Source organism: Manihot esculenta, chromosome 9 (assembly GCF_001659605.2).
Source record: "Manihot esculenta cultivar AM560-2 chromosome 9, M.esculenta_v8, whole genome shotgun sequence".
Classification (NCBI taxonomy): Eukaryota; Viridiplantae; Streptophyta; class Magnoliopsida; order Malpighiales; family Euphorbiaceae; genus Manihot; species Manihot esculenta.
Genome location: NC_035169.2, coordinates 34,952,913 through 34,968,880, shown reverse-complemented (window position 1 = coordinate 34,968,880; position 15,968 = coordinate 34,952,913). Strand labels below are relative to the sequence as shown.

The following is a 15,968-nucleotide window of genomic DNA, read 5'->3' as shown; positions in this document are numbered from 1 at the left end:
TCATAATTTAAAAACATGCTATAGATTTTGCATAAAACCAAGCCGATCCGACTTAAATTGAAATCGAAACCGCCAATAAATAAGTGGAACAAAATTAAACTCTTAAGCATCTAGAGCCTATCTATTGAATCCAGAACCCAAGGTCCACATTTATTTAACACCAAGAACTTGAAGAAAAATACCAGGTATAACAACCTTAGGCATCTTGATTTTTTCTTTTTTACAAAGTTTGTCCACTCAGCAAAGTGTGATTTCTGTACAAAGGAAAACCACAGCTACAATCATTACCCTTATCTTCAAGATTATTCTACATCCTACCCACTCATTAGAGGATTATATTAGCTAAATACCAATAATATAAGACAGGCCCAGGATATATCTTCAACCCTCCACAAACTGCCCGAGAAATTGTTATTACGAATTCCCAGATTCCCCTCCTCCCAGTCCCTAACTGCCAGTTTCTTCATCAGCAAAATTGTCAGAACCTAGAAATGGACAAGGCCACGCTCGTAAATCTACACAAAACCCAAATATGATTAAAACAAAATCGACCTTTAACTATTTCAATGATCTATTTCTACCCGCAGAAAAGGAATTCATTCATGCTGCTCCAGAACTTGCAGCAACTCCACTGCCATCTCTTAACCCTTGGAGGCATAAATGTAGTGTTCTTTGCACGCTATCTGCAACCATTTTCAACCTTCCTTGTGTAACATCTCCAGTTGAACATCCATTTATTTCCACAGTTCGAATCACCCTCTGTTTACATTTTTCCCAGTCATCAACACGCAGCCAGCAAGCTCGGCCTCCATGGCTTCCTTCCATTCCAAGGAAAGTTACATTAGTGTTTTCCCCGAATGAATATCTCAACCTCACCGAGACACAATATGGCAACCAAGCAGCACCACCAGCAGCATTAACATGAGGTATATGAGCAGGATCAAGAACGACAGTGAGTGCAAAATCAACACAACTATGGGGCCGATCATAATGAATATTGCTTTTAGCTGCAGATGAATTCTCAGAGTTGTCATTCTCATTAATCCCAGCATGATTTTCAAGGCACAATTCAATACGAGGTTTTTGTCCAGGAGCTATTTCTCCACCTTGCACCTGAGTCAACCCTTTCTTCCATGCAATCAATTTTAGAAATTCTCGCAGCACTGATATTGGCAAGGTGAGAAGGGTAATGAATGATGCAACACGAGATGCATCATAAGGTTCTGATGCTACACGGCGACTGAAATAGTCGCATATCTCTCCTATTTCTGATTGAGTTAATTCTTCTTGAGAAGTAGCGGAGTTCTGTTGCTGTTGTTGCTGCTGCTGATGATGAAAACGCTTAACACTGAGAACTTGAAGAAGAAGTTGAACTCTGTGGACACTTACAGCAAATACATAACCTCTGCGAAAAGAATAAGATGTTGCAAGCATGTTAATGCCTTCAAATATTTGTGATACATTCAAGCACGCAAGTGATTAATGACAGGCAGCAGGACCCCACAAATAACTGATCTCTCTTTTTTTTATTTTAAGAAAAAAACTAATAGAGGGAGAAAATTAAAACTATAAACAAAAATTTTCCCACAATCTTACCCCACAAAGAAGCGCAAGGCTGGCTGTTCCTGGTCCAAATTCAAGAGTGCGCCTTCATTGTCCTTCAAGATTGATCCTAGGATCTCTTTTAGAAGATCTGGTAACTGGGCAAATAGCCAAAGCACTCCAAGATACTTGAGAATACCCCTTAGAACCTTCTTAAGAGCTACAAGAGGAACCCAGCCACCTCCATACCCTCCATCATCACCAAGACCAATAATGGCTGTATTTAGTTCTCCTCTCACATGAGCAGGAACACCAGCACCAGGGGGTCTCCGTATAGGCAATCCTGAGCTCACAACAGCCAAATTTGAAGATCCTGGAACTGCATTTCCAACACGATTTAGAGCAGCAACTTGGGTAGCTGCCCTAGAAAGTACTGCAGAACTAGGCAAGTTAACTCTATTTCCATTAGCACCTGATAATTGAGAACCTGAACCTGGATTTGAGGGGTTTGAATTAGCTAGCCCAGCTGTCTGTTGACCACCAGTGAAGCCCGGATCTAATCCATTCAATTCTTGGGCAACATGCTCCATTATGAAAGGACGAAATTGTGGACAAGGCAGTGAACCTCCAACTTTTGGGCCTTCCTTAGGTGGTGTTGCTGGCTGCAGCCAAACCTGATCTCCAGCAAAGCATCTCATATCAACTGCAAAATGCTTGCGATAAATTATTCGAATCCAGTATGGCCCACGTAAGACAACGGAAACATCAATTGGCAACAATGAACTAGGAACAATGCCAGGGCCCCCTCGACCAGCACCAGCTAACATTGCAGAACCATGGAGACTAATATTTCCCATCGGAACAGTACCACTAGATGCAACAGCATTCCCTACAGGGACAGAAGTTGGCTGACTAACATTGTTAGCAGAACTGCTACCCAAAACTCCCTGGGATTGCACATACCCTGCTTGTTTCGGCATAGAAGCAATAGCTGAAGTTACCCCAGGAACCCCTGGAGCAGGACCAGCTCGTGCAGGACGGGTAGCAGCTGCCAGAGCATGCAATGGTCCTGCAGTGAGACGAATGCAATCCAAAAGGGATGCAACTTCAGCACCATTTATAAAATCTTCCAGAAACTGCACAGAATATCAAAGTCCAGATGTATAACGTCATGTCCTTATAATAGCAAAAGCAATATCAAACAACCACTCCACCATTCAAAAAAGGAAGGCACTAGATCAACAACACCCAGGCAACACCAAAAAACTCGGGCCTTATTGATCAAGTACATCGAAATCTAAATTGGAAAAGGAAAATGATACCACCTTTTAAATTAGGGCCTCAAGAAAGCAAAGGAGATCATAAAATTCCAAATTTACTTCCCATTCACCACAAAACATAGTCAACTGAATTTGCACTGCTTAACTGAGAGCATAAAATCACTTGGAATAAAAATGTTACAAATACTATCAACGACAGCTACAGCTTTAGCAGTGGCAAATTCTAAACTGTAAAGAAATGGACAGGAAAAAAGAAAACACAGGAAAAGAAGGTGTGTTCAATACTAGGCCACTAAAAATAGAAGAAATACAGTGTGTTCAGATTAAACCTATTCTCTTGCATATTTGTGTGAGTTGTTAAAAAAATTTTAAAAACAGAAAGCCTTCCTCAAGACCATGAAATGAAAATTAAAGGGAAAATAACACTCTTCACTCACCTGTCTATATAAGCATCAACCATGAATTTTAACAGTGTTTCCCAGGTGTATCAGACCAAATTAATGGATAAGAGACATGCACTTTGAGTTGTTTAAACTTTGCTAATGAATGATTGCCATGTCCCCAAGTGCTCTATACACATCTGGACATGTCAGTCATTTATTGGTTTCATGTAATACACCCAGTATAGCCAAGTAGTTTCCATCATATTACGTCTTATAAGTATTTTACTCTTAAAACTATGGTAAAGGGGCCAGGTAATGATATTGCATTATCATAGTAGACTAAGCGAGAATATTTTTATTCAATATTTCATGCTTTCATGTGTAATGCTTGTTTCACATGGTCGTATGCCTTCCTAATTGATCTTGGGAATTTGTACAAAAAAATTTTATTCATTTTGACCGACCTCAATTTGCAAAATTAGGATTTAAATTCATGATTTGGATCTCTATTAAATGCTATGATGATAATAGGAAAAAAAATCAGGAAAAAAAAAGACAGAAGAATAAAATACCAGGATAAATAAGTCACTCACCTTAGTATGTGGCCATAGTTGGTCAGGAGAAACATGCATTGTGCATCCCTCTTTACCTGATTCCCACTCAACAACAAAGCGAGCAAGTACACCAGAACCAAAACTAAACCACAAACTCATTAGCCCAACTGCCTCTATTTTAAATGCCCTCCTCATCTGTTCTGATAGCTTATCAGTTGCCTCAACACCACTTTTACACCCAGCTGGCAATTTAACATCAGAGTTTGCACTATTTTCATCTGATTTCTCGTCCGGTCTTACTCCAAGGATCTTACGCATTCCAAGGGCAAACATTCTAGCATTAGAAAGCCTTCGAATATCTGCCACTAGCTTCTTTATGCTATCAGCCTCAACAGACTGATAACTCAGAACAACACCCTCTGGATCATAACGGATATGGGAGTCCACATCAGATGTATTGGCAATGCGAACTCCAGAGCCCCAAGGTGTTGTACTGCTGCCCTTCTGAAGCTCCCATAAATCTCGAAAGTGTTGATCATTTATTTTGACATCCCAATACATGCTTCCTGGTCTGCCAAGCCGCAAGCAAATATGCTGGCATGAATCACCTCGGGCAAATGGAAGTCGGAACCATATATTTGAGGATGCATTTCTTAGTCCAACCTCCTCCACGTATGGAATTTCCAGAGCATCCATCTGGCTAGTTAATCTGGCATGCTTAATACAAACTGAACAATGCCTAACCACGTGTAGAAGAGCTGAGACATAAATGTTTGAAGGTGCATTCCCCTTATTTGCTTCAGCTATTAGATTTCCATAACTGTATCCCTCATTTTTAAACATCATTTCTGATGCTAAAAGCATCTGTGATGAATGCTGCTGAGAGAGAGCTGATTCTGACGTCTTCTTCCTCTTAGAAAATCCTGCCTTGGAATCAGTATCTTGGAGTGATGGAATCAAATTCAACATATCTGAAACCGTTCGTTTTCTTGGATTTTTATCAGGTTTGGAAACATTATGACCAGAGCCATGAAAAACTGCAGTGTCTCCTGCTGCCTGAGCTGAAAAGAAAGCAATTATTTTAAGTCAAATATTTTAATGTAAGGCAAAAATCGGATAAACTTAGAGAAAGTATAAAAATAGAATAACTTGGAGAAAGTATCTTACATACGGGAGTTGTGGCTAATGAGCTTGATCCAGTGCCTCTAACTGAACCAGCTAGAGGCCCAGTGGGGGAGCTTCTCAGTCCACTGTGTTTTCCACCAGGAGTAGAGGCTCGAGAGCCAGTTGACTGGGATGGAGATAATAGTCGGGATGATCTACTTCCTGATAGGGCGTCCATTGAAGTATCATTCAGCAGCCTCAAATGATCTTCATCCACTGAGGAACTAGAACCAACTTCTACAGAATGGGGAGATCTAAGAGAAGCCAAATCCTGATCAGATTTTGAAGCTGATAACTTTTTTACAGTAGTGCCCCTTCCTAAACCAGAAGATAGCGAACTATATGAATTGGAGTGCATTGGGCCCTTCACATTGTTTGACGGATACAGCGAACCATTATAATGGGAAGCTACATTTGAAACTTTTACAACATTGTTCATCTGAGATACCTGAAGACCTCCTTCCCACTTAGGAGAGGGAGTTCCAGCTTTAGCAGTGTGAAGATTCATTGGAACAGAGCCAAAACGAGAAGCAGGAGATGCATTGTAAGATGTAAGATTCTGAAGAGGGAATGAAGGTGCTGCTGCCCCTTTCTCATGTTCAAATATTTCATCAACAACAGATGAAAAACTTGATGGAGGACATCCTGCAATTTGCATAGGACCTTCAAGACTGAATTCAGAAAGAAGGCCGTGTTCAGAGGTCTGACTGGAACCTCCAGCTGGCAAACAGCCAGTCAATTTTCCCGAGTCAAGTAGACTTAGATTCAACTCATCTTCAAATATCTGCATCTGGCTAACATCAACTTTCTTTATACGCATCACATGATTAGAATCATTAAAAGAATGACTTTTCGCAGAAGGATCAGCCTGAGTCTCCAGCAACTTGAACAGAGGTTTGAAATCTTTATCCAGTTGCACATGCAGAAAATATAAATTCCCACAATCTGGGAACCCCATTATCAACATGGTTGAACCACTCAAAAGGGTTTTAGGCATTTTTACAATGGTGAAACCTTGTTCATATACCTGAAAATTACACATCAGAGCCTTATGACAAACTGATAGCCTTTCTATGTAGTATCATAATCCATATTCCATCTAAAATGTTCACATTTGAATTAAAAGAAAGATGTGGAGAGGTGGGTATAAACATTTACCTCAAGGCCAAGAAATCTACCAATAGATGCAAATAAATGCAAAATGCTTTTGCTTCTCAAGTTGATAAAAACTTCAGCAGCAGTCATACTTCCTTGATTTAAAGCTTCTTCATATTCTACCAACGTAGCAGGAGAGAGCATACTTTGGGATGATCTGAGAAGAAAGCGGCCAGTCCTGCACATCCAATATAAAAAATTTGGGTAATTAATCATAAAGGTAAAAGGTAAAAGTGTGTCCTCATGCATCATGAAATATAAAAGAGAAATAACTATTTCTTTGTATGTGCTTTTTACCCAAGAGCAAACGATGTATTTTTCAATCTTTGAGACAGATAACCATAATGGACAGGAATTTGAATTCTAAAGATGGACAATGATAGATGATAAAAAGTACAAGTAAAACCAATGAGTTTTATGTTTTTAATGCTCTAATTCTACAGACAGTGCAATCTAATTGCCACTTTGTTACTAATCTAATATTAATGATGCAAGAATTTTCAAAATATTTCAGTGCTGATTATGGATTGGGGGAGGAGGTAATTACCTTATGTTTATTCCAAGTGTAAAAAATGATGAGCCATAGGCACGAACAAGTAGTGCTTCCTGCCCCTCATATTCTCTGCCATCATTTTTAATTTCTTTCTGCAGACACAAATTTCAGGAGGCGTGAACAACATGAGATCATGAAGTTTAGTAATATTTCACTAAAGCACTTACAGGTTCATCTCTCAAACTGGATAATTCAGTTAACAAAGAGTCTAGTCTTAAATATAAAGTAGGAATATAAGAAATTAAATATATTAAAGATTAGATTTCTTCACCCATCATGATGAAATAGTTCCTACAGAGAACTATTAAGAACTTGTGCACAAGCAACCGCATAATAAATGTGAACCAACCTTTTTGGAGTCAACATCAGGTTCCTCCATGTGGGACTGAAGCACAACATCACCAGCAGCACGAAAGACTTGAGCATTTTTCCCCAACTCTTTCTGAATTTCAAGTAGGCGAGTATATCTATTACAACATATAGTTCTTAACAGCAACTTTTCAACATCAATGCAACTTTGGTCCAGGGAAAATTCTGCCTCTCTACCATTAATTGGATCTATAACAAATGTGCTATGGACACACTTTATCTGCAGATCTGATCCTGGTTCAATTTTTATAAATGGGCATGTCCCTGAATCAGATGTACCAGAGTTTTTATCCAAATCTAGCCAGTATACAATTTTCAATCCAGGTGTTCGTAGACCTGCTGAATCAGTTTCTCCATCTTGGTTTAGTTGTGTAGATCCACTACTCCCATCAGATATGAGCTCAAACCGAATAGCATCTTTCCATCTTCCTTGACGAAGTACTTGTACTTGCCTTATGACAGTATCCATAATGAGTGAAATGCAAAGCTCATGGAGAACTGAATATAGTATCATGAATGGATTTTCTGCCCCTGCCATTCTACGCTCTAAATCATCTCCCAAAGCATGCCGTCGCAGTTCTTCCAGTTTCACAGGTCCACTTCTCTCACCAACAAGCAACTCTAAATGCAATATCCTCCACATTGATAGGTGCCCTCGGTAACCAAGTGTCACTAATACCTTAAATTCACCATTCACACGAAGTAGTGCTGTACCATCAGAAATTTTCACCTCTGATATTTCCTTTGGGAGTGTAACTTCAAGTAGCTTAGAACGCACAAGTGTGTCCAACTTCTTCAGAGCTGGCTTCTGCTGCTCCTCAGTTAATGTGCTTTGCATACCTACATCTTCAATGCATTTTGGCAAACGCTGATAAGATCCAGTAAGGAGGACTTCTATAGCGGATGGAACATCATAGATAGGTGCCCGAGCTTGTTGTAGCCCCTCATGCAAGAAAAACAATGAATCTGCAGTTTGGGTAAAACATGCCTCATGACTTGATAGGGTAGACTGGAGTTGCTGACAATACTGTATCAACGGAACCTGAAGAACAAAAGAACTTGAATGCCTCACTTCTACATGAAATTTGACTTCATAAATAATATTTTTAAGCAAAAAAAGTAAATTTGAACCAAACTTCAAACTCCATTAAACGATGTATTACTTATCAAAATCCAAAACAAAGTTGACAAACAGGGAGCTTGCAGTTTACCGTGCTGTTCTGGTGCATTTGATTTGGGAAAGACCGTTAATAGAATAGAAAGTTGACTTTTCTCCTAAATTTTTGTTACTTCTCCAGATATTCAAGGCAATGTCTAAGACTGTACAAAAGTAGACATTGACAAGTACAGAACATGTCTATGCTTGCAATTTGTCTTATTTTGTCTAAACCAGTCATCCAAATTGCCGCTATATTCACAAAGGACATGGATTTGTGATCTCATGTCATGGGGGGTGAACAAATGCCATCAATGCTTCCACATACAATCCTATCAAGGCTGCCACTAACATGATATGAATGTGACAAGTAATTGCCACATCAAATATTTAGGAACACTTTAGCTACAAAATACTGATTGAAGCCCAAAGGAAAAACCAAATAAAATTTTAAGCACCGATCAATGCCAATTTATCTCATCTCAACTCTCCATATTGGTTTATTCAGTTGGTTTTATATCTTATTCTAGTTCCTACAATGACATGTTTTCTGATTGATGAATTCAAGTAATCAATTCTCCAATTATAAGTAATACAAGGTTGATATCAACTCCTCTGCTATGCTTCTTCATATTAGTTCTGTGGCACGACCTTATGTGAAGCTATTTCTTCAAAATAAACAATTTAAATTCGCAATTCTTCATATCTTGCCAGCGTCAATAACCAAGCAAATTTACAGTTTTCTTCTAAGGATCTGGATTTCACAGAAAATATCTTGCAGAAAACATTTCCACATTTCAATATGTTTGGTGCACTCATGATGATTCATCAACAATAAACAATGTTCTGCTGGTACAGGGAAAAATAAGAGATTTCACAGTTGTTTTGAAATCATAAAACTTCATGTCATATTCAAAATTTTTTAACTTTCACAGTCCAATGAAAAGGAAAAGAACTAACAAGGAAAACATATAATCAGTAGACTGGAGCCAATCACCAACGACAAGTGACAATCACAATGTACCTTTTCCATACGTTTACTATCCTATTGAACCATAAATTGAAAAATATTAAAACCTCATAGATGCCAACAGCCAAAATTAGTTTCCAATGAATATCTTGTAAGCAACTAAAAGGCAGAACTAAGCCATTTTCCGAGGAAATATTTCCTCACAACTAAACTAATAGGTTCTCCCAATAAGCTCAAACTCACTAACACCCTCACTTAATTGGCCACCTTCCTGTTGGTTTCAGCTCGCACACTCTGTTAGCTGTTTAAATCAACAAATTTTTAACACTACATAAAAGAATCTCAACCCGAAAATCCCCAAAAGTTAAAAGTTCATGGTGGTTTACCCATCCACTAATTAAAGTTAAAAGTTCATAACACTCCGCAAGAACAATCAACCCAAAAATTAAAAATGCGTGAAGTAAAAAAAGCCTAAATTCAAAAACTTTTCCCACAATTAACCCAGAACTACAGGAACACAAAATTTCCAATATAATGAAACAGACTCGGTCAAGGTGTAAAACAAAATATAACCCTGAATTCAGAGTTAGCGGTTCTCATTGGGGTACACAGCTGCCTCAACCACTGACCTGTTGGCACCACTTAGCAAGGACATTAAGTCTGAGCATACGTTGCTGGGTCTTAACCAAGTACTTCAAGAGGCTAAGCTTCTTATCGGAATCCGATTGGTCAGAAGATTTGGATTTGTCAACCAGCTCTTTCAAGGAGAGGAAAGATTCCTCGGCGGCACGACTGACGAGAGTGGAGAAGTCGACCGTTTGTTGCCCTAACTCGGCCATATTAATCCCGTCGTTAAAAGTCCCAAAGTTAGGGCCTTTAATGGGAAGATTAGTCCGTTATCAGATCTGCATATGGAAATTGTTAGAATCTAGGGTTTGGGTATAAGAGGGGAGAGAAGAAAGAAGGAAGGGGCTCTGTATGGTGGAGTTATTGAGTAGGAAAAAGAAAATAATGACGCGAGGGATTGGAATTGGATTTGGAGGCGGAATTTAACCCCCTCTTCTTCTCCTTTGTTCCTTGGTGTAAAAAGCACCCATTGTAGGCTATAAACGTTCCAACTCTCAGACCGATTCGCCACGTCATCCTTTTCGCTCACTTTCATATTTAGTCAATATAATTTAGTAAAACTATTTATTTTTTATTTTTGGAATTACATTAATTAGTTTTTAATTTTTTAAAATAATTAACTATTTAGAAATTGAGCCAAAATATAATTGAGATTTTTAATTAGACCCTTATTTGATTAAGATAAGTTAATTCATCAACTTCAATTTTTTAGAAAATTGACACGTTCAACTAATTTAATTTATATATTTTGACTTTTTATAAATTTAAAAAAACTATAACTTTCTAAAAAGTAAGAAATTCGAACCATCAAAACTTAAGAAATATTACTGGTGTATTTAAAATTGACTGAGGTGATTTTGCTATAAGTATATATTTTTATTTCCCATGCCATGGATCTCTAGTATGTAAGAGTTAGAGAAATGAGAAACTCCAAGGCTCATATATTGAAACTTGGACTGTTAGGAGTAACATAAAATGAAAAGTAATACTAGAATAATCTAGAATCCATATGAAAAGGAAAGCCACTACTAAAACGATTACAAGTATAGGTAATAGAGCTATTCGGCATCTCTCTCACGCCTTCCAAAACTGTTTTGTGTCTATTAAGATGTTACCAGCAGACATTCTACACCTCTACGCCAAATTAAACCAGGGAAATGAAGGATATGAGCCTCTCTAAAGCCTGCACAAAAAAAAAAAGCCACAAAATGGAGCAATCACACTTCCACAACGACCAACTATCACAACAAATGCAAATCAATATCATAAGTTCAGTATTTGCCTTCAACCATTAAACAACAAACAAAAATACATATTTACAGCCTACTGGGATGGGGGAGGATTAGCCGAACTGCAAGCGTAGCCATCTTTACCTTTCGGCAAGAGAAATCTACTAAAAAATATAAATCTCTTAGATGAAACTGACAAAAATTAGAAGAAAAAAATTCAGAAAATCTCTCTTTAAAAACCTAAAGAGAAAGTTGAAAGCTTGAGATGCTTTTACTTTTCTTGTAATAGGTCTTCGTGGATGTTAGGTAAGGGTGTAACCATATGATCTCAGATTGCAAATATCAACCACGTTAACTGTTGCTTACTTTTCATTGACTACGTTTGGAGGGAGTAAGGAAAGGAAGGCAAAGTATAGCCCAAAAGCTGACCCTTGATCTATGGGTTAGTTCTAATAAATATATATAACTTATCATGCATGTAACTTAACCTAGTTTTTCCTATTGCCATTAATTCTATAAAACTTTTTATGCAAATAAACTATAGTACCGTACTCTTTCTCATAAAAATATATAATTTTTTAAAAATGTAAATAATAGATACTACATGATCACTGAATAAAATATAAAGTAAGATTAAAAATAAACTAAATATTTTTTTATATCTTGACAATATAATCCAAAAGTTTAAATCTAAACATAATTTATAAAAATTTCATCCTGATTTTTAAAATTATGAAATATTGTTATCATTTTATCGAATTTTTAACATATTATCTTATCTTATTTTCTATGTGATCTTATCTTGTCATTGCTATCAGCTATTTCTTTGTAATTAGCCTATCACTTACTATGTTTAAAATAACAATTATCTACCAGCTGGCTTGATTTGATTTGAAATGATTTCATAACAGGAAATTAAGAAAGAAAATATATATATATGTATATTTATTTATGTTATGCTATACTATGTGTAAACAGAATTCAATTATTTCATTTCTGCATGAAAAAACTTTTTTGAAGATTTACATATACATCACTCATTCTTTTGTACATGTAATAAATTAGAAGCAAAAATATACTATACATGCAGATCTGTGATCTTCTAAAAATTCTTTAATATTTTCACCTTGTATTCCCACAAGTTGAAAAAAAAAAACAAAAAAAAAAGAACAAGATCAAGAGCCTTCTTTTTTTTCTTTTTCTTCTAATTTCCGGGAAAAAAAATCCAGGCTTTCTTCGAGTAGAACCCTGGTTAAAAAAAGCCATTTCTTCGTCATGAAGATGAACATCATGATCTTCTCAGGAGCTTTCAATTTACACAGCACAACCCAATCCTCTAGCTTCTGACCCTTTCATGATTCTCAGTCTCTTGCAGGAATTCATGAACATACTGTACACATTCAAGAAAATAAAATTTAAAAAAAAATTATATACTGAATACTAATTTTGCAGAAGGAGATTAATCAAGTGTAAGATCTAAGAGAAATGGAACTTACTCCCATGGAACATCTCCAACCAACATCCAATCACCATCTTTGTCTTCATATGTAGGTGCATAATCTGATCCATTGTAGCCTTCCCTCTCAGAATATTCACCTGAAAATTTATTATTTTTAATTACTTTTCATTAATCCTTTTTAATTTTAGAAATTTTACTGATTAAGGACATACTTACCAACTTTGAACTTGAACATGTCTTCTAAGGCCTTGAGGAGCTCTGGATAACGCTTGTAAACCTTCAAGTCGATCTTTCTAAGATAAGGAGCACCATCCATGCTAACTTTAACGTAAATTCCAGTTCCGGCAGCCTCAGCCTCCGCTTTCTTTGGTTGAAGACATTTTTCCGGTAAGATCTAATTGGTGGCCACCCTACCACTTGTGCCCTACACATAACAAATCAACAAATAGCTATTAGCCCATGAAGCCAAACCAGGAAAAAAACCCTAAAAATGCAGAAGAAGAAGAAGGCGAAGGCTTACTTGGTGGGAGGAGCAGTTTCTTGGTCGTCTTTTTTATTGTAAGAGACATTAGAGTTGTTCGTCCTTGAGCCTGCAGATTCCTCATTCATGTCGAGCAAAGATCTCTTGTTGCAGTTAGCAGTTGCAGCAAGCGTTTGCTTTTCGGAATCTTTGGTGGTGCCCGGAAGGCCTAATCTGAGCTCTGTAGCCTCAAGATTAAGATCATCACCATCTCTTTGAAACGCCATTGTTAGAATTTCGATCTCTTTTCCAAATCTTGAATAGAAGTTTTTCTATACCAATGACTCAACTTTTCCCTCTATAGAGATGCTAATATTAGGCGGAGAAAGGTTGAGATTACAGCTGCCGAGTTCTTGTTTTTCCGGCGAGGTTATACTCTCGGTTAGCGAAGAAGAAGAAGAAAAGAAAATATGTGACAATACTAAAGGAAATTCTTAGTTATTATATAGATGGAAAGTTGGTGATTGCAGGACATTGTCTAAGGAAGGGTAAAACAAGGACACCCACCTTCAATATCCCTCGTAGCGCGTGCAAACTACGGACTCTATTTTAATTCTTATTATATTTATGTATATATATAACTAAAAAAGTAAAATTTATGGGTGAATATAATTTATTTAATATGAACTTAAATTAATTAAATGATAAATATGGAAAAAAAAAAAAAAGAAAATTCTGGTTGGAGGGGGCGCAGGGAGGCTAAAGAGAGAGTGAGAAGGGGGAGATGCAAGGAATCTGAGTGCACGAAATTAGACATGGGCAGCTAAGTGTGTTTGTCACATGAACAGCAAAATAAAGGAAATTGTCCTTATATTTTGGGGACAAGCTTCGGACACTGCTTAGCTGCCCTTATTGAAGACCGTGACTCCTGATCCCACGGTCATCATCCACCCAATGATTCCCCGGTAACATTCCTCCACCGTTTGATCAATATCGAGGGCTGGGTGCACCCCATGTGACCCGGCCCCACTTTGATACCCATAGCTGATGGTTGAGTTGTGCGACCTTATTAATTAAGGGGTATATTCTTTTTTTGAAAAAAAATTACGTTAGAAATAAATTTATTATAATATATAAAACAAATCAATTAATATATAGTAACATAATAATAATTTTTTTAATTGTGGAGTTAATCATAATAACTTGTATAGTTTAATTGAAATGAGAATAGAAAATAATTGCGATGAGATGTAATAATGTTTGATTGAAATTTTAAGCATTAATGAAAAGTGTTGATTATGCCTTTGGATTAGGGGGTTGAGTAGACACTGCCAACCCAATGTCTATGATTTTGTCTAAATTTTCTCATTTCTGATTATGTTAGTTGTGGAATTTCTTTCAGAGAATTCTTGCATTAGAGACCATTAACGAGTACAGAGAACTTATTTTTTTCTTTGAATTTAAATTTACAAAAAAAAAATAGGGTAATATATAAAATAGCACCGACGGACGATGCATCTGAAAAAGGTGCGGAAGAGCAGAAACACAGCCACCCTTTAAAAACTATTTAAATGGTGATGGGGTTTGGTTTACTACAAATTTGTGAGAATATTGGTTTAGGAGGCAGAAGAACAGTGGCCAAATAAACACAAAGGGTCCACTTCTTTTAATGAAATTTTGAACTGCATTATGAGTTTTTTTTTTTTGTTTTTGGTTACAGCGCACTGCTAGAGTCTTAGAGTCTATCCTCCAATTATGGCATTGGCCAGCCACTCCATTCCATCGCCCTACACCATATGGGTCCCTTGATAAACTCCTCCAACTAATTTTCATAATCTCTCTCGCCTTTTTTTAATAACTAATAACAACATTTTGTTATGAAAATTATTATAAATTTTAATTAATAAAATAAAAATACCAAAATAATTACTTAAATAGTGATTTTTGCTAGCATTTCATCCGGATCACTTTCTAAGAATAAATAGGATGTTAGAATGGGAGGGAGACAATCCGCTCGTGACTTCAACATTGCCACGTTAACCTTTTAAATGCCAATATGTAATTATGGACTTTGTATTTTAATATACTAGTTGTGGATAGGGCTACCGGGACACCATTATTGTTGCTTCGTTTTTAATTTTTATTTTTCTAAGTTTTTTTTTTTTAATAATATTGACTTATCCTTCTTGATATATTTGAAGGGGTTTGTCTACTTTTTAATTTATTTTTTTTTTACTTTTTGGAAAGGAGGTGGCAGAATATGATTGGAGGTGAAAGGTATAGTTGGGTTGTAAGGACATAAAAGGACTAAAAGGGTACTCTTGTTGTATACAAGTGTGAGACGAGTGAGTTTAATTGGAGGAGGATGAAGCTGGAACTACACCTATCCACACGTGTGGTGTATGTGTTAGATGGTGATTGGTGACTCCCCCTGGCTGTTTCCTAATGAACCTGCCTATCCACACACACGTGTGGGGTCTAATGGGTAAAAGTGACAGTAGGGTTTTGTGGGTCCAGCCCACACGAGGGGACATCTCAGTATTAGAATTGGCTGTCATGGGCCTCCCTCTCTAGGCCCTATTGTTGTTTCTTTCAAAAGTGGGGTCCACTCTATACTTTTTCTGTTTTGTCATTTTTGCACTCTCATTTAATTCGAATTTATCTTCTTGCTGGCCATGACCATCTTCATCATCACATTCACATACATACATACCATTCTAATCATACATCTGCATTTAAGCAAGGTGTTTGATGATCTGAGATCCAATGGAATAAGGTTTTATAAGGGTTTTGTATTACTGAATAAGGCTTGAGTTTTCTGAGGAGGGGACTCCTCTTTTATACATTGTCTTGCTTGCCGGTGACGTGTAAAGGTCTCTCCAGGATTGGGCCACGCGTCTCTGCCATGCGGATTCGGAGGTACTAGGGTATCAGCCGCCTGCTCCATGCGTAACGGCCTCTGATTCTCCTCGTGCGTACGTTCGAGCGGATCTGCCAGGCTGTCTGGTGAATATTATTCCGGATCCTGGGCTGGGCTGAGAATTGGACCGGATGCTAAGCCTGAGTG

General features: G+C 37.2%; 1 protein-coding gene and 1 pseudogene across 3 annotated transcripts; both read right to left on the bottom strand.

The window, feature by feature from the left end:
- Positions 1 to 168: 168 nt before the first annotated feature.
- Positions 169 to 10,209, bottom strand: LOC110623100 (mediator of RNA polymerase II transcription subunit 14). Of its 3 annotated transcripts, none has more exons than XM_021767983.2 (8): positions 9,756 to 10,209; positions 6,981 to 8,042; positions 6,626 to 6,723; positions 6,082 to 6,256; positions 4,931 to 5,950; positions 3,799 to 4,815; positions 1,597 to 2,678; positions 169 to 1,405 (listed from the first exon to the last, which is right to left on the bottom strand). In XM_021767983.2, the coding sequence occupies exons 1-8, from the start codon at positions 9,963 to 9,965 to the stop codon at positions 601 to 603; spliced, it is 5,469 nt and encodes a 1,822-aa protein (XP_021623675.1). In that variant the 5' UTR covers positions 9,966 to 10,209; the 3' UTR covers positions 169 to 600. The 3 variants fall into 3 exon arrangements, with proteins under 3 accessions (XP_021623675.1, XP_021623674.1, XP_043816187.1); XM_021767982.2 differs by having other exon boundaries at positions 3,799 to 4,820; positions 4,927 to 5,950; positions 9,756 to 10,208; XM_043960252.1 differs by lacking the exon at positions 9,756 to 10,209 and adding an exon at positions 8,212 to 9,735 and having other exon boundaries at positions 3,799 to 4,820; positions 4,927 to 5,950.
- A 1,742-nt stretch (positions 10,210 to 11,951) lies between these two features.
- Positions 11,952 to 13,421, bottom strand: LOC110622292 (annotated as a pseudogene).
- Between the last annotated feature and the right edge of the window lie 2,547 nt (positions 13,422 to 15,968).